This window comes from Rhinolophus sinicus, chromosome 17, assembly GCF_057876585.1.
Source record: "Rhinolophus sinicus isolate RSI-liver-muscle chromosome 17, RSI-T2T, whole genome shotgun sequence".
NCBI lineage: Eukaryota > Metazoa > Chordata > Mammalia > Chiroptera > Rhinolophidae > Rhinolophus > Rhinolophus sinicus.
The window spans coordinates 44,639,042-44,665,215 of NC_142517.1; the positions used below are offsets into that span (position 1 = coordinate 44,639,042).

General features: G+C 40.5%; 1 protein-coding gene across 2 annotated transcripts in view; it reads left to right on the forward strand.

The window, feature by feature from the left end:
- The first annotated feature begins 283 nt into the window (after positions 1 to 283).
- The window catches only part of ACTL6A (actin like 6A), a 37,749-nt gene continuing 11,858 nt past the window's right edge, over positions 284 to 26,174 (forward strand). The window contains exons 1-4 of one of the 2 annotated variants that reach the window (XM_019751866.3): positions 284 to 489; positions 23,004 to 23,080; positions 23,230 to 23,404; positions 26,047 to 26,147. In XM_019751866.3, coding sequence (XP_019607425.1) covers positions 465 to 489; positions 23,004 to 23,080; positions 23,230 to 23,404; positions 26,047 to 26,147 — 378 coding nt within the window. In that variant the 5' untranslated portion in view covers positions 284 to 464. Of the gene's footprint in view, positions 490 to 17,680; positions 17,870 to 23,003; positions 23,081 to 23,229; positions 23,405 to 26,046; positions 26,148 to 26,174 lie in introns of those variants that run through there. The other variant, XM_019751865.3, reaches the window with a different exon arrangement.

Below are 26,174 nucleotides of genomic sequence, written 5' to 3' on the forward strand. Positions count from 1 at the left end.
CCGTTATCCCACCGCTCCTCGGCTCCCAGCGACACTCCTGGACCCGCCCCCGACACTTTCCTCCTAGGTGTACAGCTCCCCCCGCCCCAATCTCCCGCCTACTCGGGTAGCTCCGCCCCCTTCAGCTCAGCTTCCCACCTCCTTCCCTTCTTCCGTCGCTTTCCCCTCCCCGACCTCATGGTTGCCTTCTATTGGCTAAACTGGCTGAGCCGCGGCAGACATGCCCCAGACCTGAGCTCTGATTGGCTGAATGGTTGCGGGCCTCTCGCGATTGGCTGATAAGAGCAGACAGCAAGTGTGACTGCGCTACGGGGTGTGTTGATGCCGCTTTGTTGCCTGAGGGGGTCTACGATAGAAGAAGTTAAGGGGGTCAGGAGGCTAGCGCTTCTCAACATCTGCAGTCACGGCCTTTGCAGGCACGTCTCTGGGTAGTTTTCATCGTAGGAGTCGCGCCGACAGCAGCCATGAGCGGCGGCGTGTACGGGGGAGGTGAGTACAGCCGGACTAAAGAGCAAGCCGTTTTAACGTGCGGGGTTTACAACCGCCGCCCCAGCCCTCCCCGCTTTCCCACTCCGCGGTGGTCTCTTCCGGTCCTCAGGTCTTGGGAGTCCGGCCTTCCCTCCCCATCCCTGCCCGGCTTTCTCGCCACCCTCGGCGCCCACCCGGCTCACTGAGCGCCTCGGTCTCCCGGAGTCACCGCACCCTGCGGTCCCTTCCAGCCTCGGTCCTCGGAGCGGGTTTGGGGGATGCGCGCCAGCCCCGGGGCTGGGAGGGCAGCTGCGTCCTGGGGGCCGGCCCACTGAGCCTCGGCTTGAGTAACCTGTCCCAGGGTCGCATCTCTCCCAGTGTCCCCATAACTCGGCTATGTCGGGGTGTGCGCGCGCGTGTGTGTTTAAACTTGGGAAGTCTCTGCAGTTTGCGGGGGGGTTTCCGCAACGCCCGGTAGATGGCAAAGCGAGCGCGATAGGTAGAACTGATTGGAAGAGTGGCGGCCACTCAGGACGCAGCCTGCTGTCGGTCCGCGCTCAGCGCTCCTGCTGCCTCACACCTTTCAAACTCTCCTGCGTGTTTGTTGACTGGATTGTCCAAGTTCCTCGTGCGCGTGTCGGGGATTAATTTAGGAATACAGGTAATTTAAGAATGCTTTCCTTGGGTAGGCTGCGGTGTAGTAGAAAGATTACCAGCCGCCTGGGAGTTACACAGACCTGGGTTGTAATACCAGCCTCATCATTCGTTTAGCGCGTTGGCTTTGGGCAGGTGACTAACTTTTCTCAACTTCAGGCTCCTCATTTGTGGAATGATAATTCCCACCCAGTGTGCGGTTGTGAAGGTTAAATGAGATAATAGTACAGTTGCTTCTCAAAGTGAGGTCCATGAATCAAGAGTTCAGCATCCCCAGCAATCTTTTGGAATTGCAGAATCTCAAGACCCACTGTAAGACTACTGAATCGGAGCCTCCGTTTTTACAGATTACCTATATGAAACACAGATGTATATGATTTATATTTTATGTTCGTGTTTGATGAGTTAGAGAACAGGAGACAAATCCTGTTATTGTGTCTAGTAAGGATGCTGTTTCTGAAAAGCATGGCATTCTATTGGTAAGAAATAAAGTCTTCAAAATTCCTAGTTTTTGGAATGTAGCTTGAGTTTCTTCTGAGACGGTAGACTGACCCTCATTCCCTTCATACCCCGTTTATGTTCTTCGTTTTGATTTCTCAAACATGAGAGTCCGTAATTTCCCATTTTACTTTGGAGAAAGCCTAGTAGGTCTTATTGATTTACCTTTTCTCCATGTGAAGATGGAGTCCTGACAGGAAAACCGGATCTGTGTCCTTTGCCTCCTGGAGGCTGTTGACTCTATTTTGACTTTCAGGTTCACAGATCCAAGGACGAAGAGGCTTTGCACTGAGTATTTCCTTACAAAGCATTATTTAATATGAGGAAGGTAGAAATGGATACTGGTAACGCCAGCAGCTAATATTTATTGAATGCATACTGTGTACCAGGAACTGTTACAGAGGCTTTTAATGCATTGCATTGAATACGTGGATTAACTCAGTACAACAACTATAGGAGATGGTACTACTATTCCCATTTTATTGAAGAAGAAAGTGAGGTACAGAAAAGATTAATAAATCCAAAGTTATGTAACTTCCTAGTGAGGAACAAGAATCTTTAGAATGAAGAAAAGGCATTTCAGTAAAAATCTTTACCATTTAAAAAAGATTTTTGGTTATTTTTCCATAAGTCATTTTTCAAGTATATAACCACAGTATATTCATGTATGATTCAGGTATTCAGAATTAATATCCTCTTTCTCAATTGCTTATGTAAAGGAATAGATCTTAAAGCTTATTTCACATATGAAATATTTTAAACTCACAAAAGTAAGTATATGATTTTGTGTTTGCGCTATCATGGTATGTATGGCAATTATTTATAGTAGGTCACATTTTCCAAAGGGTTTACTGTGGAAAGCAACCAAACCTCCCACCTAAATTTTGTAATTAACTTTGTAAAGTGTATTGTTAACTTGTGTACTTATTAAATGAGTTTACATTTTAGTTTTAAAATTTTGAAATTTACAGCTGTCTTTTTCCTGTAATTATTTCTGACCAGATCAGACACTGATCTTTAGCTTTAGGCATAATGCATAATTCATCCAGATTTCTGTACTTTCTAACTGGTTTCTGGGCCTGCTCATTGCTCTTGCAATCATCTTTAGTGCTACTCCTCTACTTCAGACTCCTTTGCGCGATAAACAGGTATGCTACCCGCCCAACTTTGATAAATTGTTAGTTTCATCATTTCTGCACCCCTAAATCTCTAACCTTAAAATTTTCTTTAAATCATCTTCCTCATGAATTGGGGAACACTATCTATATAAAAAATAAAAATAAAACAATCTCCCCACCTCTTCCCAAAATCATTACTGTAGCCTCCAGTATTGTATTGGAATGCTTTAAGATCAGGTTAGCAGATTGCCACCATTGCTTTGTGCTTTCCCAGAAAAATCACATCACCCCTACACTTGAAAGCCATTTACTCTGGGGGAAAAACATCAAAACTGTCAAAAACATGGAGACAGCAGCATTTTTAGTATAAAAGGGAATAAACCCTTGAGGGTTTTTATCTATTAGATTACATCCTAGTTTTTAAATATCCAGACTTCTGAGGTGATAATATTAAGCCTCCTATCTTTCTTTGCCATTCTCCCATACCTTGGTGCTTGGTTTTTAACAAAACAAGGTACAGGAAACAGATGTATCTCTCATGCTTGAAAAATGGGGATATCAGCAGATGTAGAATTCTAAGAATCAGGCATCTTACTCATTAAAATTCCACTATGTCCAGTTTACCATACTAATTAAGACAGGAAAATAACTGATTTTTTAGATTTTTCTATTTTGTTTAACAACAAAAAAGTTGGGGTGCTTGTTACATGTCTCTGACTTCAAGCAGCTTTCCATCTTGTAGGTGAGTCAGTCAAGTGAATAGACACCATATTTCATTTATTTTTAGTTGTATATTTTTTCCCCCACTTAAAGAGCTGAAGTTGGAATATTTCTTAATATTCATGGTGTGTCAGAGTTTAATTGGCAGTGTGTTTTTTTCTTAGTGGTGCATGAAATAATGGTGCATCTTATAGTGTCTTACATTAATGAGAAAGGGTAACCCATTCAATGAAGTATGTTGAGCAATGATAATATATAGAAGGTACAAAGACAGCACAGACAAAAAAGTTATTAACTCAGTGTGGGGCAGTCAGGGGAGATTATAGGAGAGCCTATGGTGATGATGGAAAAGGAGTAGACAGGAGCAGCATATGCAAAGGTTAGCTGAGTGAGAGCACATGGCGTGTTTAGTGACCACGTATTACTCAGTTATGCTAGTGTATGAGGCTGCTGCCAGATTTTACTAGGTCTTAAATATCAACTGGGTAGAATGATTTGAATTTTATTCTATAGATAATGAGAAACTACTGAATGATTCTCCCGTTTGTTTTCATTGAAGGATTTATGTTCAGAATTACAATTTTGAAAGATCACAGTGCAGGAGTTTCAGAGAATGATCGAGAAGGTGAAGAGATCAAGCATAATACCTGTAGGGAATTGTAGTAGTTCCCTGTTGGGAGTAGGCAGTGACAATGGTATTAAAATGGTATTAAAAATTAAGGGATTTGAGAAACATTTAACAGAAATATTTGGCAGAAATCAATGAGGGGTAAGAAATATGAAGGTGTTCATGATTCTGAAAACCTTCAGAGGTACTTGCCTGTGGTGATTGGGTCCACTAGCTGTCATAAGCGATGCTGATGTGAGGTTAGGCAGGATGGGGAGAAGAAGACTGTGCTCCAGATATGTTGAATTTGAGGCACCCGTGGGACATCAGGTGGAATTGATATTGATGTACAGTAAGGCACTCAAGGTGCAGATTTAAATGAAATTGAGGGCTCAAAAGAGAGATTTGAGGTTGAATTATTACTATTTAGGCATAAGTTGAGGCTGTAGGAGTGATTATTTTAACCTACTTCATAAAGTAGTTGTGAAGAGTGAGTGGGAAAAATCTACAGCACTCAGCACTGATCTTTTACAGGGTCCTGTGGCCACATCTTTCTTAAACATCTGGTACTAGTATGTTATCTTCACTCAATGCAAGCAGAAAAAAGCATTGTCTCTATTTACTTTTTTATTAAATGTCAAATAGCAAGAGATTCCAAACATGAGCTTAAGTTCTCCCCTGAGCTGCAGGAAACATTTTAAAAAATATTTTTCAGCTTTATTGAGATAATAATTGATATATACATGGTGTAAGTTTATGTCCAATGTGTTGATTTGTTTAAAAAAATTTTTTTTTAATTTTTCAATTACCGTTAATTCAGCTGCAGGGAACTTTAATGTTGAAGACTGATGTGTGCATGTTTTGGTTTTAGAAAACTAAGAAGAGTATTAAAATGATTATATAAACAAAGTGGTGTGGAGTTAATTCAGACATGGAAGATAGAGCATTTTAACTGGAATCTGAGGATAGTTTTAACAGGTACAATTACAGGTGGAAAAGTAAAGGATATATTTTCTGATATATCTGAATATGGGGCTCTTACGATACTTAGCTGTTGAGAGAGAAGGCTAAAAAAAAGAAAGTTGGGACCAAATTGGGGAGGGCAGGGGCTCAACACAAAATCAAAGTATCTTAACTATTTTGTAGGCAGCAGAGAGTGTTTTAGCAAAAGAGCAACATCAGTTGTGTGTTTTAGGAAGATGCTTCTGAATATTGCATGGCTTGGAGGGGATGTTGGTTACTTAAGCCAGTGAGGTAAGGAGGGCATGGAAAAAATTGGGAAGTTTGAGTCTTAGAATCAAAAGGCCTTGACAACTGATGAATAAGGGGGTGGATGCAAGGAAGATGACAGAGATTTTTAGCCTGGCTAATTGAGTTGGGGGTACCACTAACGGGGAATAGTCTGAGCATGAGGGAAAGAAAATGACTAATTTTTTATTGTTGCCTTGGAGACACAAAAAATCTACAGTATTTTATTTGATTCTCAGAAATATCACAATTGTCAAAAACATAACTTACCAAAGTCATTTGTATTTTTAAAATTGACTATTGAAACCTGAGCTTTACGTAATTAATGAATACCTAATTGAGAAGTTCCAGGCTTTAAAGAGTGATGGAAGATGTGTATTTTTGTGGCAGGAAGGTCTGAGTTCCCGAAATCCTGGCAGTCACCTGTTTGTAGGCATTGTTCCCCCTAATATGTTTAGATTGTAAGCAGATGGCTCTACTACATCAACAATAAATCATGAAGGCTCAGAATATTTGAAGAGTTGTAGACGAAAAAGCAGCCACGTACTAAGCCTGAAAAGCTCAGGGGAGGACTGCATGGTAGGCCTTACAAACTCAGAGACCAAAAGTAACCACATAGGATGGTCTGAACATAAAAATTCCTACCTAAGAGAGAGTCATGGTGGGTAATCATATCCTAGGCCTGTAGCTTCCTTGACAAAGGTCAATCTTGCCCGTAAGTAAGGCTGTCCATTGTCTTTTTGCATCTAAGATAACATACCTTTGAAAAGTCAGAGTAGTCTCCTTTTCTAGACCCCTCAGGGCACAACATCCATACCAGAGCAGGAGACCACAGAACCCCTCATTGTTATCTTGTTTCTCACATACCATCTCTGTGTGCTGTAAATGTTAATTATTAGCTATCCTGTACCCACCAATGTAAAAGAAGTATGTGTCTCTCCCTTTTACTTTTTATCCAATCCCAGAGATTTCTCCGCCTTGCTTTCTCCTGTCCCCTTAATCTACAACCAATGAATTTCATGTAACCTTCTTTATCGCTCATCCTTTTATTCTAAGCTGCAAAACTGCCATTCTCTGGAGCATTTTCTCAATTCATAGGGATTCTGCTTCCCAGCAACTGTCATCAGTTTGGCTCAAACTCATAAAAATTCTCTACAGGTTTGGACATTTCTTACATTTGACAGTTTAGTGCTGTTAAAGAAAAAGAAACACAAGTCCAAAATGGCGTCACTGCTGCTAAAAGGACAGAATACCAAACCTAGATTTAATACCTGATCTAATTGCAGTTTCAACCTCTCCCAGGAACATTATCTTAACCAGTATGGAATTTTCTGGTCAAGCACTCTGTGTGGGTCCTCTTCATTCCCCCACAGAAAGAAGAGTGAATCAACATAATAAAAACCCTTCCCTTTCTCTTCCCCCAAAGCAAAGATACCCTAGCCCAAATATAACCCTTTCTCTTTTTTTGGTAATAGTTTCCTTACCACTCCCTCCCAATAAATCCTTCCATTTTGTGCAACTCCTTGGAGCACTCTTCTAGTTGCTAGATGGGATGCTGCCTGATTTATGAATCACATAATAAAGCCAGTTAGATCTTCAAATTTAACCAGCTGACTGTTTTAAAACAGCATCTACAGTAACAGTATAACAGTTAAATGCTTGACCTCTCTGACTCCATCTTGTTCAAACCTGTTTTGTTCTCATGGCCTTCAGGCTAATAGCTGTGCTTAGTTTTGCATATAGACATGCTAATCATTAGAAGAATTCTGCTTGAGGGAAGTTTTACAAAAATAGCCCCTTACAAGAAGGTGCCTCTTTAAGGATATGGGGGAAGTATCTGCAAAAATAATAATTTTTCAAATCAAAGATTTACAGGAACCTAGACCAGACTCACATTAACTAGAGTCAGCAGACAAAGAACAAAGAAGTTTCACAATCTTCCTCAGACTACTGCTGGCTCCCAGATGTCTGTGGTTGTCAGTCACCTCTTGCCCCTCCCATTTCCCCTTCCCATGACGTAAAAAAAGTTTGAACTTGTCCTTTTTTTCCTTATACTTTCTTAAGATGGGTTTGAGGCACAACTAGGTCTCCCATCTTTTCAATTGGTACCCTCTTGATCAATAATCCTTTCCTACTCAAACTATGGTGTTTTGAGTTTTAGCCTTTTGAAGCGACTGGCACATGGACTTTGGTTCAGTAAAAACAGCTGTACTAAGGGGGCAACAATTCATATAAAGTACTTAGGGGAACTGTGCTGGATAGTTACATGCATTATCTCAGGGGTCAGTGAACTCTTTCTATAAAGGGGTGTGATAGTAAATATGTGCTCCAGCTTAGTGGGTGACACAATCTTTGTCCTAACTACTCAACTCTGCCCATACAGAGCAAAAGCAACCATAATTGAATAAGCATGGCTATGTTATGATGAAACTTAGTTTATGGTCACTGAAATGTGAATTTCATATAATTTCCATGTGTCACAAAATACTACCCTTAAAAACATTGTATTATCCATTGAGAAATCGAATAGTCATTCTTAGCTGACAGGCCATACAAAAACAGCAGATTGTTATTTGGCCCTGGGCCCATAGTTTGCTGACTTCTGTATTATCTCATTGGGTTAGTGAGGGTTTCCTGAATGATCAGGTATATGGAGATTATACTGTCAAGTGAATGGGTCGGAGTTTTCTTACTAGCCTTGTTTCCCACCCTATTATCAGTCACTTTCTGTTACACTGTTGGGAAGGAGACTGATGGGGCTTTATTCAGTTGTGCTTAAGGTTAAGAGCAGCTCCTGTAGGTGTAGACTCTAGACAAGCCAATTTAACACCTGCTTTCAACTAGGAGAATATACAACTGATCTTGAGGGCTTGAGTTGGAGTAACATGACCAGAATTGGGTATTTTTATAGTTCTAGTTCAAGCTGCTTCGAGTGTGGCCAAGAGGTAAAGCTACAGGTTGTTGCAGTAATCCAGGTTAAGAGACAATGGAGATCTTGACTGGGCTGGCAGAAACTGAGAACAGTAGACAGATTGGAGATGCATTTAGGATTAGGTTCTCGCTTGGATAAGGATTCATTACATTGTTTTATACCTGTCTCACAGGACAAAAGAGATTGATGACACTTTAAAAATAATTTTTAAAGTGCTGCCTAAATTTGGTTGGGATAGAATTATCATCTCTTTAGTTATTAATAACCACTTAAAAATATTACAGGATATCGTTGGGTTGTCTGATTTACTGATTTTCCTACCCCAAAGTAGAGCATTTTTATTTTTTCAACATAAAACTTAGTTGAAAATACGTTTTCTGACAAAAAAAAATTTCATTTACCATATTCCAAAACCAGGAATCATCGCGTGGAGACACTTTCAATTTCCAGTCTGTTTCCAGAGGTTTGCCTTTTTCTAGGGATTGCCCGGGGCTCTTAGGTGCTCCCCCCTGGACTCCCGCTCACACTTGCCTCCTCTGTGTCGGGTTCCCACATCCCCAATCTCCCGCCTCCTCAGGTAGCTCCGCCCCCTCCAGCTCCGCGTCCCAATTCCTCCTCTTCTTCCGTCTCTTTCTTCTCTCCCCGCCCTCATGGCTGCCTTCCATTGGCTAAACTGGCTGAACCGCGGTAGGGAGCCCCAGATACCAGTTCTGATTGGCTGAAGGGTAGCGGGCCTCTCGTGATTGGCTGATACGAGCAGACAGCAAGTGTGACTGCGCACCGGGTGTGTGAATGCTGCTTTGTTGCCTGAGGGGGGTGACGGTGGAAGTTAAGGGGGTCAGAGGCTAGCGCTTCTCAGGACCCGCTGTCGCGGCCTTTGTAGTCACGTCGCCCGGTAGCCTTCAAGGTAGAAATCGTGCCAACAGCAGCCATGAGCGGCGGCGTGTACGGGGGAGGTGAGTGCAGTCGGACTAGAGCAAGCTGTTTTAGGGTGCGATGCCCCCAGCCCCTTCCCTCCGCGGTGGTCTCTTCCGGCCTGCCAGACCCATCCCCACCTAGCGCTCTGCCCGCCCCTGGCGCCCACCCGGCTCCCTGAATGCCTCGGTCTCCCGGAGTCACCGCACCCTGCGGTCCGTTCCAGCCTCGGTCCTCGGAGCGGGTTTGGGGGATGCGCGCCAGCCCCGGGGCTGGGAGGGCAGCTGCGTCCTGGGGGCCGGCCCACTGAGCCTCGGCTTGAGTAACCTGTCCCAGGGTCGCATCTCTCCCAGTGTCCCCATAACTCGGCTATGTCGGGGTGTGCGCGCGCGTGTGTGTTTTAAACTTGGGAAGTCTCTGCAGTTTACGGGGGGGTTTCCGCAACGCCCGGTAGATGGCAAAGCGAGCGCGATAGGTAGAACTGATTGGAAGAGTGGCGGCCACTCAGGACGCAGCCTGCTGTCGGTCCGCGCTCAGCGCTCCTGCTGCCTCACACCTTTCAAACTCTCCTGCGTGTTTGTTGACTGGATTGTCCAAGTTCCTCGTGCGCGTGTCGGGGATTAATTTAGGAATACAGGTAATTTAAGAATGCTTTCCTTGGGTAGGCTGCGGTGTAGTAGAAAGATTACCAGCCGCCTGGGAGTTACACAGACCTGGGTTGTAATACCAGCCTCATCATTCGTTTAGCGCGTTGGCTTTGGGCAGGTGACTAACTTTTCTCAACTTCAGGCTCCTCATTTGTGGAATGATAATTCCCACCCAGTGTGCGGTTGTGAAGGTTAAATGAGATAATAGTACAGTTGCTTCTCAAAGTGAGGTCCATGAATCAAGAGTTCAGCATCCCCAGCAATCTTTTGGAATTGCAGAATCTCAAGACCCACTGTAAGACTACTGAATCGGAGCCTCCGTTTTTACAGATTACCTATATGAAACACAGATGTATATGATTTATATTTTATGTTCGTGTTTGATGAGTTAGAGAACAGGAGACAAATCCTGTTATTGTGTCTAGTAAGGATGCTGTTTCTGAAAAGCATGGCATTCTATTGGTAAGAAATAAAGTCTTCAAAATTCCTAGTTTTTGGAATGTAGCTTGAGTTTCTTCTGAGACGGTAGACTGACCCTCATTCCCTTCATACCCCGTTTATGTTCTTCGTTTTGATTTCTCAAACATGAGAGTCCGTAATTTCCCATTTTACTTTGGAGAAAGCCTAGTAGGTCTTATTGATTTACCTTTTCTCCATGTGAAGATGGAGTCCTGACAGGAAAACCGGATCTGTGTCCTTTGCCTCCTGGAGGCTGTTGACTCTATTTTGACTTTCAGGTTCACAGATCCAAGGACGAAGAGGCTTTGCACTGAGTATTTCCTTACAAAGCATTATTTAATATGAGGAAGGTAGAAATGGATACTGGTAACGCCAGCAGCTAATATTTATTGAATGCATACTGTGTACCAGGAACTGTTACAGAGGCTTTTAATGCATTGCATTGAATACGTGGATTAACTCAGTACAACAACTATAGGAGATGGTACTACTATTCCCATTTTATTGAAGAAGAAAGTGAGGTACAGAAAAGATTAATAAATCCAAAGTTATGTAACTTCCTAGTGAGGAACAAGAATCTTTAGAATGAAGAAAAGGCATTTCAGTAAAAATCTTTACCATTTAAAAAAGATTTTTGGTTATTTTTCCATAAGTCATTTTTCAAGTATATAACCACAGTATATTCATGTATGATTCAGGTATTCAGAATTAATATCCTCTTTCTCAATTGCTTATGTAAAGGAATAGATCTTAAAGCTTATTTCACATATGAAATATTTTAAACTCACAAAAGTAAGTATATGATTTTGTGTTTGCGCTATCATGGTATGTATGGCAATTATTTATAGTAGGTCACATTTTCCAAAGGGTTTACTGTGGAAAGCAACCAAACCTCCCACCTAAATTTTGTAATTAACTTTGTAAAGTGTATTGTTAACTTGTGTACTTATTAAATGAGTTTACATTTTAGTTTTAAAATTTTGAAATTTACAGCTGTCTTTTTCCTGTAATTATTTCTGACCAGATCAGACACTGATCTTTAGCTTTAGGCATAATGCATAATTCATCCAGATTTCTGTACTTTCTAACTGGTTTCTGGGCCTGCTCATTGCTCTTGCAATCATCTTTAGTGCTACTCCTCTACTTCAGACTCCTTTGCGCGATAAACAGGTATGCTACCCGCCCAACTTTGATAAATTGTTAGTTTCATCATTTCTGCACCCCTAAATCTCTAACCTTAAAATTTTCTTTAAATCATCTTCCTCATGAATTGGGGAACACTATCTATATAAAAAATAAAAATAAAACAATCTCCCCACCTCTTCCCAAAATCATTACTGTAGCCTCCAGTATTGTATTGGAATGCTTTAAGATCAGGTTAGCAGATTGCCACCATTGCTTTGTGCTTTCCCAGAAAAATCACATCACCCCTACACTTGAAAGCCATTTACTCTGGGGGAAAAACATCAAAACTGTCAAAAACATGGAGACAGCAGCATTTTTAGTATAAAAGGGAATAAACCCTTGAGGGTTTTTATCTATTAGATTACATCCTAGTTTTTAAATATCCAGACTTCTGAGGTGATAATATTAAGCCTCCTATCTTTCTTTGCCATTCTCCCATACCTTGGTGCTTGGTTTTTAACAAAACAAGGTACAGGAAACAGATGTATCTCTCATGCTTGAAAAATGGGGATATCAGCAGATGTAGAATTCTAAGAATCAGGCATCTTACTCATTAAAATTCCACTATGTCCAGTTTACCATACTAATTAAGACAGGAAAATAACTGATTTTTTAGATTTTTCTATTTTGTTTAACAACAAAAAAGTTGGGGTGCTTGTTACATGTCTCTGACTTCAAGCAGCTTTCCATCTTGTAGGTGAGTCAGTCAAGTGAATAGACACCATATTTCATTTATTTTTAGTTGTATATTTTTTCCCCCACTTAAAGAGCTGAAGTTGGAATATTTCTTAATATTCATGGTGTGTCAGAGTTTAATTGGCAGTGTGTTTTTTTCTTAGTGGTGCATGAAATAATGGTGCATCTTATAGTGTCTTACATTAATGAGAAAGGGTAACCCATTCAATGAAGTATGTTGAGCAATGATAATATATAGAAGGTACAAAGACAGCACAGACAAAAAAGTTATTAACTCAGTGTGGGGCAGTCAGGGGAGATTATAGGAGAGCCTATGGTGATGATGGAAAAGGAGTAGACAGGAGCAGCATATGCAAAGGTTAGCTGAGTGAGAGCACATGGCGTGTTTAGTGACCACGTATTACTCAGTTATGCTAGTGTATGAGGCTGCTGCCAGATTTTACTAGGTCTTAAATATCAACTGGGTAGAATGATTTGAATTTTATTCTATAGATAATGAGAAACTACTGAATGATTCTCCCGTTTGTTTTCATTGAAGGATTTATGTTCAGAATTACAATTTTGAAAGATCACAGTGCAGGAGTTTCAGAGAATGATCGAGAAGGTGAAGAGATCAAGCATAATACCTGTAGGGAATTGTAGTAGTTCCCTGTTGGGAGTAGGCAGTGACAATGGTATTAAAATGGTATTAAAAATTAAGGGATTTGAGAAACATTTAACAGAAATATTTGGCAGAAATCAATGAGGGGTAAGAAATATGAAGGTGTTCATGATTCTGAAAACCTTCAGAGGTACTTGCCTGTGGTGATTGGGTCCACTAGCTGTCATAAGCGATGCTGATGTGAGGTTAGGCAGGATGGGGAGAAGAAGACTGTGCTCCAGATATGTTGAATTTGAGGCACCCGTGGGACATCAGGTGGAATTGATATTGATGTACAGTAAGGCACTCAAGGTGCAGATTTAAATGAAATTGAGGGCTCAAAAGAGAGATTTGAGGTTGAATTATTACTATTTAGGCATAAGTTGAGGCTGTAGGAGTGATTATTTTAACCTACTTCATAAAGTAGTTGTGAAGAGTGAGTGGGAAAAATCTACAGCACTCAGCACTGATCTTTTACAGGGTCCTGTGGCCACATCTTTCTTAAACATCTGGTACTAGTATGTTATCTTCACTCAATGCAAGCAGAAAAAAGCATTGTCTCTATTTACTTTTTTATTAAATGTCAAATAGCAAGAGATTCCAAACATGAGCTTAAGTTCTCCCCTGAGCTGCAGGAAACATTTTAAAAAATATTTTTCAGCTTTATTGAGATAATAATTGATATATACATGGTGTAAGTTTATGTCCAATGTGTTGATTTGTTTAAAAAAATTTTTTTTTAATTTTTCAATTACCGTTAATTCAGCTGCAGGGAACTTTAATGTTGAAGACTGATGTGTGCATGTTTTGGTTTTAGAAAACTAAGAAGAGTATTAAAATGATTATATAAACAAAGTGGTGTGGAGTTAATTCAGACATGGAAGATAGAGCATTTTAACTGGAATCTGAGGATAGTTTTAACAGGTACAATTACAGGTGGAAAAGTAAAGGATATATTTTCTGATATATCTGAATATGGGGCTCTTACGATACTTAGCTGTTGAGAGAGAAGGCTAAAAAAAAGAAAGTTGGGACCAAATTGGGGAGGGCAGGGGCTCAACACAAAATCAAAGTATCTTAACTATTTTGTAGGCAGCAGAGAGTGTTTTAGCAAAAGAGCAACATCAGTTGTGTGTTTTAGGAAGATGCTTCTGAATATTGCATGGCTTGGAGGGGATGTTGGTTACTTAAGCCAGTGAGGTAAGGAGGGCATGGAAAAAATTGGGAAGTTTGAGTCTTAGAATCAAAAGGCCTTGACAACTGATGAATAAGGGGGTGGATGCAAGGAAGATGACAGAGATTTTTAGCCTGGCTAATTGAGTTGGGGGTACCACTAACGGGGAATAGTCTGAGCATGAGGGAAAGAAAATGACTAATTTTTTATTGTTGCCTTGGAGACACAAAAAATCTACAGTATTTTATTTGATTCTCAGAAATATCACAATTGTCAAAAACATAACTTACCAAAGTCATTTGTATTTTTAAAATTGACTATTGAAACCTGAGCTTTACGTAATTAATGAATACCTAATTGAGAAGTTCCAGGCTTTAAAGAGTGATGGAAGATGTGTATTTTTGTGGCAGGAAGGTCTGAGTTCCCGAAATCCTGGCAGTCACCTGTTTGTAGGCATTGTTCCCCCTAATATGTTTAGATTGTAAGCAGATGGCTCTACTACATCAACAATAAATCATGAAGGCTCAGAATATTTGAAGAGTTGTAGACGAAAAAGCAGCCACGTACTAAGCCTGAAAAGCTCAGGGGAGGACTGCATGGTAGGCCTTACAAACTCAGAGACCAAAAGTAACCACATAGGATGGTCTGAACATAAAAATTCCTACCTAAGAGAGAGTCATGGTGGGTAATCATATCCTAGGCCTGTAGCTTCCTTGACAAAGGTCAATCTTGCCCGTAAGTAAGGCTGTCCATTGTCTTTTTGCATCTAAGATAACATACCTTTGAAAAGTCAGAGTAGTCTCCTTTTCTAGACCCCTCAGGGCACAACATCCATACCAGAGCAGGAGACCACAGAACCCCTCATTGTTATCTTGTTTCTCACATACCATCTCTGTGTGCTGTAAATGTTAATTATTAGCTATCCTGTACCCACCAATGTAAAAGAAGTATGTGTCTCTCCCTTTTACTTTTTATCCAATCCCAGAGATTTCTCCGCCTTGCTTTCTCCTGTCCCCTTAATCTACAACCAATGAATTTCATGTAACCTTCTTTATCGCTCATCCTTTTATTCTAAGCTGCAAAACTGCCATTCTCTGGAGCATTTTCTCAATTCATAGGGATTCTGCTTCCCAGCAACTGTCATCAGTTTGGCTCAAACTCATAAAAATTCTCTACAGGTTTGGACATTTCTTACATTTGACAGTTTAGTGCTGTTAAAGAAAAAGAAACACAAGTCCAAAATGGCGTCACTGCTGCTAAAAGGACAGAATACCAAACCTAGATTTAATACCTGATCTAATTGCAGTTTCAACCTCTCCCAGGAACATTATCTTAACCAGTATGGAATTTTCTGGTCAAGCACTCTGTGTGGGTCCTCTTCATTCCCCCACAGAAAGAAGAGTGAATCAACATAATAAAAACCCTTCCCTTTCTCTTCCCCCAAAGCAAAGATACCCTAGCCCAAATATAACCCTTTCTCTTTTTTTGGTAATAGTTTCCTTACCACTCCCTCCCAATAAATCCTTCCATTTTGTGCAACTCCTTGGAGCACTCTTCTAGTTGCTAGATGGGATGCTGCCTGATTTATGAATCACATAATAAAGCCAGTTAGATCTTCAAATTTAACCAGCTGACTGTTTTAAAACAGCATCTACAGTAACAGTATAACAGTTAAATGCTTGACCTCTCTGACTCCATCTTGTTCAAACCTGTTTTGTTCTCATGGCCTTCAGGCTAATAGCTGTGCTTAGTTTTGCATATAGACATGCTAATCATTAGAAGAATTCTGCTTGAGGGAAGTTTTACAAAAATAGCCCCTTACAAGAAGGTGCCTCTTTAAGGATATGGGGGAAGTATCTGCAAAAATAATAATTTTTCAAATCAAAGATTTACAGGAACCTAGACCAGACTCACATTAACTAGAGTCAGCAGACAAAGAACAAAGAAGTTTCACAATCTTCCTCAGACTACTGCTGGCTCCCAGATGTCTGTGGTTGTCAGTCACCTCTTGCCCCTCCCATTTCCCCTTCCCATGACGTAAAAAAAGTTTGAACTTGTCCTTTTTTTCCTTATACTTTCTTAAGATGGGTTTGAGGCACAACTAGGTCTCCCATCTTTTCAATTGGTACCCTCTTGATCAATAATCCTTTCCTACTCAAACTATGGTGTTTTGAGTTTTAGCCTTTTGAAGCGACTGGCACATGGACTTTGGTTCAGTAAAAACAGCTGTACTAAGGGGGCAACAATTCATATAAAGTACTTAGGGGAACTGTGCTGGATAGTTACATGCATTATCTCAGGGGTCAGTGAACTCTTTCTATAAAGGGGTGTGATAGTAAATATGTGCTCCAGCTTAGTGGGTGACACAATCTTTGTCCTAACTACTCAACTCTGCCCATACAGAGCAAAAGCAACCATAATTGAATAAGCATGGCTATGTTATGATGAAACTTAGTTTATGGTCACTGAAATGTGAATTTCATATAATTTCCATGTGTCACAAAATACTACCCTTAAAAACATTGTATTATCCATTGAGAAATCGAATAGTCATTCTTAGCTGACAGGCCATACAAAAACAGCAGATTGTTATTTGGCCCTGGGCCCATAGTTTGCTGACTTCTGTATTATCTCATTGGGTTAGTGAGGGTTTCCTGAATGATCAGGTATATGGAGATTATACTGTCAAGTGAATGGGTCGGAGTTTTCTTACTAGCCTTGTTTCCCACCCTATTATCAGTCACTTTCTGTTACACTGTTGGGAAGGAGACTGATGGGGCTTTATTCAGTTGTGCTTAAGGTTAAGAGCAGCTCCTGTAGGTGTAGACTCTAGACAAGCCAATTTAACACCTGCTTTCAACTAGGAGAATATACAACTGATCTTGAGGGCTTGAGTTGGAGTAACATGACCAGAATTGGGTATTTTTATAGTTCTAGTTCAAGCTGCTTCGAGTGTGGCCAAGAGGTAAAGCTACAGGTTGTTGCAGTAATCCAGGTTAAGAGACAATGGAGATCTTGACTGGGCTGGCAGAAACTGAGAACAGTAGACAGATTGGAGATGCATTTAGGATTAGGTTCTCGCTTGGATAAGGATTCATTACATTGTTTTATACCTGTCTCACAGGACAAAAGAGATTGATGACACTTTAAAAATAATTTTTAAAGTGCTGCCTAAATTTGGTTGGGATAGAATTATCATCTCTTTAGTTATTAATAACCACTTAAAAATATTACAGGATATCGTTGGGTTGTCTGATTTACTGATTTTCCTACCCCAAAGTAGAGCATTTTTATTTTTTCAACATAAAACTTAGTTGAAAATACGTTTTCTGACAAAAAAAAATTTCATTTACCATATTCCAAAACCAGGAATCATCGCGTGGAGACACTTTCAATTTCCAGTCTGTTTCCAGAGGTTTGCCTTTTTCTAGGGATTGCCCGGGGCTCTTAGGTGCTCCCCCCTGGACTCCCGCTCACACTTGCCTCCTCTGTGTCGGGTTCCCACATCCCCAATCTCCCGCCTCCTCAGGTAGCTCCGCCCCCTCCAGCTCCGCGTCCCAATTCCTCCTCTTCTTCCGTCTCTTTCTTCTCTCCCCGCCCTCATGGCTGCCTTCCATTGGCTAAACTGGCTGAACCGCGGTAGGGAGCCCCAGATACCAGTTCTGATTGGCTGAAGGGTAGCGGGCCTCTCGTGATTGGCTGATACGAGCAGACAGCAAGTGTGACTGCGCACCGGGTGTGTGAATGCTGCTTTGTTGCCTGAGGGGGGTGACGGTGGAAGTTAAGGGGGTCAGAGGCTAGCGCTTCTCAGGACCCGCTGTCGCGGCCTTTGTAGTCACGTCGCCCGGTAGCCTTCAAGGTAGAAATCGTGCCAACAGCAGCCATGAGCGGCGGCGTGTACGGGGGAGGTGAGTGCAGTCGGACTAGAGCAAGCTGTTTTAGGGTGCGATGCCCCCAGCCCCTTCCCTCCGCGGTGGTCTCTTCCGGCCTGCCAGACCCATCCCCACCTAGCGCTCTGCCCGCCCCTGGCGCCCACCCGGCTCCCTGAATGCCTCGGTCTCCCGGAGTCACCGCACCCTGCGGTCCGTTCCAGCCTCGGTCCTCGGAGCGGGTTTGGGGGATGCGCGCCAGCCCCGGGGCTGGGAGGGCAGCTGCGTCCTGGGGGCCGGCCCACTGAGCCTCGGCTTGAGTAACCTGTCCCAGGGTCGCATCTCTCCCAGTGTCCCCATAACTCGGCTATGTCGGGGTGTGCGCGCGCGTGTGTGTTTTAAACTTGGGAAGTCTCTGCAGTTTACGGGGGGGTTTCCGCAACGCCCGGTAGATGGCAAAGCGAGCGCGATAGGTAGAACTGATTGGAAGAGTGGCGGCCACTCAGGACGCAGCCTGCTGTCGGTCCGCGCTCAGCGCTCCTGCTGCCTCACACCTTTCAAACTCTCCTGCGTGTTTGTTGACTGGATTGTCCAAGTTCCTCGTGCGCGTGTCGGGGATTAATTTAGGAATACAGGTAATTTAAGAATGCTTTCCTTGGGTAGGCTGCGGTGTAGTAGAAAGATTACCAGCCGCCTGGGAGTTACACAGACCTGGGTTGTAATACCAGCCTCATCATTCGTTTAGCGCGTTGGCTTTGGGCAGGTGACTAACTTTTCTCAACTTCAGGCTCCTCATTTGTGGAATGATAATTCCCACCCAGTGTGCGGTTGTGAAGGTTGTGCATGAAAATAGTGGTTCATGAAGTAATGGTGCATTTTACAGCGTCTTATATTGATGAGAAAAAGTGTAAATCATTCAATGAAGTATGTTCAATACTTCAGAAGGTACAAAGGTAGCACAGACAAGTAATTAACAGTGTGGGGCAGTTGGGACTTAACAGAGAGACTGTGGCGATGGTGGAGGAGGAGTGGACAGGGACCGCGTATGCAAAGGTTAGCTGAGTGAGAGCACATGGTGTGTTTAGTGACCACGTATTATTCAGTTATGCTGGTGTATGAGGTGGGAAATGAGGCCGCTGCCAGATTTTACTAGGTCTTAAATATCAGCTGGTAGAATGATGAGAAACTACTGAATGATGAGAAACTACTGAATGATTCTCCTGTTTGTTTTCATTGAGAGATTTTTGTTCAGAATTACAATTTTGAAAGATCACAGTGCAGGAGTTTAAGAGGAAGATTGAGAAGGTGAAGGGATATAAGTATAATACCTGTAGGGAATTGTAGTAGTTCCCTGTTGGGATTAGGCAGCGACAATGGTATTAAAAATTAAGGGATTTGGGAAATATTTAACAGAAATATTTGGTAGAAATTGATGAGGCATAATAAATATGAAGGTGTTCACGATTCTGAAAACCTTCAGAGGTACTTGCCTGTGCTGATTGGGTCCACTAGCTGTGATGAGCGATGCTGATGTGAGGTTAGGCAGGATGGGGAGAAGAAGACTGTGCTCCAGATATGTTGAATTTGAGGCACCCGTGGGACATCAGGTGGAATTGATATTGATGTACAGTAAGGCGCTCAAGATGCAGATTTAGATGAAGTTGAGGGCTCGAAAGAGAGATTTGAGGTTGGAATTATTACTATTTAGGTAGAAGTAGAGGCTGTAGGTGTGGAGCAGATTACCTAAGGAGGGTAAATTAGAAGAGGGTCCTAACATGGGGTCTCTGTCCTCCCCAAGGAGTCCATGGATATATTTTATTACAGTTGGTTTCTTTTTTATAATCTATTTAAAAATATTATAAGAAGGGATTCATAAGTTTCTGAAGCTATCTCTATTAGTTTGCTGGGGTTGCCATGACAAAGTACCACAGACTGAGTTGTTTAAACAACAGAAATTAATTTTCTTACAGTCTTGGAGGCTTTTGAAATCTGAGGTCAAGCTGCCTGCAGCATTGTTTTCTTCAGAGGCCTTTTTCCTTAGCTTAAATAGTGTCTTCTTCTTGTGTCTTTACATGGTCTTTCCTCTGTACATATCTGTGTCCAAATTCCCTCTTTATATAAGGATGGACACCAGTCATATTGGATTAGAGCTCACCCTAATGACTTCATTTTAATTTAATTGCACTGTAAAGACCTTATCTCCAAATACTGTTCTATTTTAAGTTACAAGGACTTAAGACTTCAGCACATGAATTTTAGGGGGAAACAGTTTTGCCCAGATCATTTGGTCCATGACACAGAACAGGTTAAGAGACCGGGTACAGGGCAAAATATTGATTCTTGAGGACAGGAGTTGAAATTTTTGGTTGAGCAGCCAATTAATTTAGTTAGTGTATTTCTTTACCTGGCTTTCTGGTTAATCCAAGTGTTAAAGTTTACTAATCCATCCTCATTTCTATACTTTACTTACTATTTGTACTTGAGTTTACATGCTATGGTGAAAACAAATGCAGTGTTCTACTTTTAAGGACTCATATTCAGACAAAATAATTCAGATCAGAGAATTGTATAGGGAAGGGTTAATTACTTTGGGAAATGTAACATGCAGAAACTTTCAAATTAGAAATAAAAATAGGTGGCTCTTCATTTTATTTAAGTGACAATGAGATCATTAATCTGTAATGACACCATTTCTCACCTGTGAATATTTGTAGTGTAACAATTGAGTTTTCTTTATTTTAAATTTTATTTTAAAAATTAAAATAGTTCAAACATATTAAGAAATAAAAAATATATGTAAGTTTGTATGGGATACTTCTGTACTCACTATGCTTAGATTAAATAGATATAATATTTTGCTATATTTGCCTCATATATTAAGAAATAAAATGTTAATGATATGGAGTCCCTCTCTCCCCCACGTAGAGATAACCACTGAACTGAAGTTGGTATGTAACATTTCCAGCTTCCATGCTTATTTTTAAAGTTTTATTAAGTGTGTATGTGTCCATAGTAAATTAAATAGTATCGTAATGTGTGTGTGTGTATATATGTATATGTGTGTGTGTGTATATATATATATATATATATATATATATATATATATATATATATTTGGCACCAGCTTTATAAACTGAGTATTCTTTTGAGATTTATTCATTTTGATACATATGCATATGGGGGGGTGCCAAAAAATGTATACACATGACTTGTATTCACGTTTTGTTATCGGTATATATTGAGAATTACAATTTTAATACAGTTTTTTCCTTTTTAAAATTTTTTTAAAGTTTATTGGGGTGACAATTGTTAGTAAAGTTACACAGACTAGTCTTTTCCTCTCTTAAAATGTGTATACATTTTTTTGGCACCTTCTGTAGATCTAGACCGCTCATTTTAAGAGGTATATAGTATTTCACTGTGTTAATAAACTGTAGTTGATGTGTTTCCCTATAGAGAGAGATCATTAGATTAATTCTACCTTTTCCTGTGGCGCACAGTGTGACAATAATAATTATCATAGCAGCTACCACTTATTGTGCTTATTTTGTGCCAGGTACTGTTCTAAGTGCTTACATACATTAAAGCATTTAGCATGTTTTATTGTTATACCATCCTGTGAGATAGGCAGTATCATTATGCACATTTTACGTATGAGGAGACTGAGGCAGGGAGATTAATCACCCAAGGTCACATAGATAGTGAACATTATAGTAGGTGTCGTTTTATAATACATGTGAGAGTATTTCTTTACACAAGATATGTGTCATTTCTGTGTATGGACATTTTCAACTTTAGTAGATATGACTAAATTGCCCCTAGTATAGTGATTGCACCAATTCACAGCTTTTACTAGCAGGTTTATAAAATCTGTTTCCCCACCTGTTTGACAGCACTTGGGTCTTATCAGTCTTTGCCACTTGGGTCTTTGCCACTTTAATGGTGATAAATAGTATTTCTTTATTATTTTAAATGATTGAAAAAATTCTCCTTTGAAAACCAAAGTGCTTTGTTTTAGGAGGTGTGCCATTTTAGTCACCTAAAATTAAAATTACTTCACGTAATTTTAATTACTTCACGTAATTTTAAAATTACTTCACGTAATTTTAAAGTATAATTAGAGGATTTTCTCTGAATTTGAATGTGAAAAAAAAATTACCAGCTTTCTCCCCCAGTGTTAAACTTTATCTCCTAAAAATCTTTGAAATGTGCACATTTTGATACGTCATTTAAATGATTTTTACTTGATCTATATAATAATACCTTAAACTCTTATTCTTCAGAGTCCTTATTTTTCTTGGGGTTTTGCTCAGTTTCTTCCCTAATTGCATGAATATAATTTCCCTTAATGTGTGAAAAATGGTACCTAAATGTACTGAATTTCTTCCGTTTGCCCTTCCAGATCAATTTTCCACCCATTTCCACCTTCTCTGTGTCCTTGAAGACTGACCCTTATAGACTGCATCAGGGTTTTCTTGACCACTGGTTTTGCAAGTGGTAGGACAACCATACTTCCTTCTTTGTGCCTCTTCTCTTGGTACAGTTATTAATTGGAAACCCTTTCACATTCACAAGTAGCCCAGTTTGGATGAGAAGTCATGAAGTCATCCTAGCCCATGGGGAGGAGGAGGAGAGAGGTTGGCATGTTTTTTTTTTTTAGTCTGGTTCCTTCCTCTCAGGGGCCAAGGCTGCATCCCTCAAGTGAAGGTCAGAGCTCCTGTCAGGTAGCCCTCCCAACACAAACTCTGGGTTCTAGAAAAAGTTCTTTCTCCGTTTCTTCAATTCTAAGGGTGGCAGTTTCTTCTAATTCTGTTATTGTTAGTCCCAGGATACCATACTGTCTTTTCTGTTTTTTTCTGTGCTGTGCCTATGTCTTTGTAAATAGTTCCTTTAATAAGTTAACTTGCCTCAAATTACCCAGTTTTAATGTACCATCTTTTTCCTGATTGAACCTCTACTGATATACCATGTATGAAACTGTATTTTAATTAAATGAATCTTTAGTGTGTATTTAAATTAAAACTAGGTTCAAGGTAGTAATAATATGAATGTAATGCCTGTTTTAATTTTGGTAGAGCTTTCACATTTGTTCCCATTTTGAGTATGTTAAGTACTCTTTCAATTTTCATATGGTACTTGTAAGTTATTGTTAATTATCCTCTCTTCTTTTCAGATGAAGTTGGAGCCCTTGTTTTTGACATTGGATCCTACACTGTGAGAGCTGGTTATGCTGGTGAGGACTGTCCCAAGGTAAGTGTAATGTTAGAGCTAATTGCATATGTGAGGGCCATTCATGTAGAATTAAATTCATGCAGAAATTCTGACTCAGACATGATAAAAGACATTAGTTAGGGGGAAAAAGCAGGTAAAACTTGTATACATGTTTTTGACTCTTGCAGGTGGATTTCCCCACAGCCATTGGTATGGTGCTAGAAAGAGACGATGGAAGCACACTGATGGAAATAGATGGCGATAAAGGCAAACAAGGCGGCCCCACCTATTACATAGATACTAATGCCCTGCGTGTTCCGAGGGAGAACATGGAGGCCATCTCACCACTCAAAAATGGGATGGGTACGATGTGTTTTCTGTGGACTTGATTATAAATATAGAGTATGCGTGGTGCATTTTAGATATAAAGCAGCAGCTTTTTATAAGTTGAACATCAGGTATTTTTTGTTTTTATTCCACAAATTGATGTTCCAGGCACTGAGAATATGAAGATGCGTAAAAGACTTTCCTTTTCCTCAAGAGATTCATAGGTAGGGGAGCTAGATGTATTTATAAAATGTGTGGGATAAGTGCTGTTATATAGCTATGTCTATAAGCAGTGGGATTAGAGAGCAGAGGTATTTAAGTCTATCCTAGTGGGTCAGTTATGGTTTTCACAAAGGAGATAACCTTTGTACTGAGTCTGGATCAATGAATAAGAATTCGCCTGATAAGACTGAGTAAAGCAGAGCAGCCAGCACCTGTGAAGAGATGGAGTTGTGGAAGAAGGTCACATGTTTAGAAATGTCATCACTTAAGTATGGCTGTAACATTGGGTGTCTTAGGGCCAGTTGCAGGAAAGGTAGGCAGAGAGCAATCATGAAAGAGCTTGTAAACCATGCCAGGGGACGATAACCCCAAAGGAATTTAAACAGGGATGTGAAATGCTCATCCTTGCCAGGTGGAAAGACTATTCTAACAGTAATATGCAGGCTAGACTGGAGAGAGATACTAGAGACAGGAAGATTAGAGTCCAGTTGAGAAATGAAGAGGATTTAAATTATAACACTGATGGCAGAAATCCTGAGATGGCTTTCAGAGATATCTGGGAGACAGATGGTACTTAAGTGATTAGAGAGCTGAAAAGCAGAGAAGAGCCGAGAAAGTTTCCTAGATTTTTTTTTTAGTTAAAATTTATTGGGGTGACAATGGTCAACAAAACTACATAGGTTTCAAGTGTACAATTCTATAATACATCATTTATATATGGCATTATGTGTTCACCACCCAGAGTCAGACAGTTCTCCTTCCATCACCATATAGTTTCTTAGATGTTTTTTATTGGGGTGACTAAATAGAGGGCACCATGCATTGAGGTAGGAGTACAAGGTGAAGGAGCAAGTTTTATGGTCTTACGAGGCAACCGTAGTGCTAATACCCAAGTTCGGTTATTCACTAGAAGGACTGACAGGACTCAGCACATATTTGTACTCGTGGCTCAGATTATTACTGAAATAATTCAGAGCAAAATCAGCAAAGGGAAAACAGGGAGAATGGAGTGAAGTCCAGAGGAAAGCAGTGCACAGCTCCCGAGAGTCTTCTCACAGTGAATCATACAGGCTATGCCTAATTCTTCCGGCGTCGAGTTGTAACACCATGTGTGTTGTCTACTAGGGAGCTCATTAGAGATTCAGTACCCAAGGGTTTTACTGGGGGCTGGTTATGTAGGTACCGTGTGCCTAGCATATACCAAAATCGCAGACTCCCATAGGAACAGGTATTCATCATAGGCCACATTGTACAAACAGTTAAGGCACAGTGAGCTACTCTTAGCATTTAGGGAAAGTGTTATGTCAGTGTAGGGAATTGTTTACCAGTCAAGTGCTCAGATGCCAGCCAAGGGTCAACCTTGTAAGCAGGCCTCTCTCAGTCCTGCTATGCTAACTCTTTTCTGCACAGCAAGTAATTGACGTTGTTACTGAGTTCACTCTTCGAACATAGGTGCTGATATAGTAAGCAGGTGAGAAAAATTTTAAGACATGGAGTTATGTTACCCAGAAAGAGTTTGAAATATGAGAAGAGGGTTGAGGATGGGGTTCCTTGTGAAAAGGAATAGAGAATAATAATAACTAAATAACCAGTAGGGAAGAAGAGTTGCTGATGAAGGTGATTGTGAAGGAACATTTAGGGATGGGAGGAGAAAATTCAGGAGAGAAGGCCAAGAAAAGAAAATGTCCTGGAAGCATAGATGTCCAGTGACTCTCATTGTTTTAGTTGTGACATTGAAATTTCTACTAAGAAGGGGAGAGAGAAGTTAGAGCTACTAACAAAGTCCATTGACCAAAAAACAGTCTCGCTAGGCCTTGTGGAAGGATGTTGTACAAGTAATGATATTTCTTCTTTGGACTGTGGCAGAAAAAGTTTGTAAACTCTTGGGTTTACAAACCCAAGTGAGTAGTGTCAGATAATTTAGAGAGGTCAAGCGAAGTTTCAGATGTGAAGTAGTCTCTGGATTTTCCTGTTAGAAGGTCAGTAGTGACCTGTGCAGACAGTTTTAATGGAATGTTCAGGTGGAAGACAAATTAAAGATATTTTATTATCTGAAGATTTTTGTCTTTAATTTTTTTTCAAATAGATTGTATGATTTTTGAATTCGTCAGGTCTAGATCACAATTGTTTTACCATTCTGATCACATACTGGGCCTCTAATAAGTACTTATTGAATATTATGTTCTTGGTATTTTAGGTCTACTAGGTACATTATTTACATTTCAGACAAGTCTTGGGGTTGTGACACTGTTGGGACTGGAGTACTATATCCAGAAGACATGATGATGTCTATATAAAGCATTGGATTATGAAATAGATTTGTACCTAAGTAGGTTCTGTATATTAAAGTATTTAAGGCTAAATCATAGAAACAATCTCTCAAAAGAATCTCTCAAAAGATGATGTATTCATTTTCAACTAGGCATTATTTTCAAGGTATTAATTTAATATTCTAGTTGAAGACTGGGATAGTTTCCAGGCCATTTTGGATCATACCTACAAAATGCATGTCAAATCAGAACCCAGCCTGCATCCTGTTCTCATGTCAGAAGCACCGGTGAGACCAAGACTTTCTTTTTGTTTC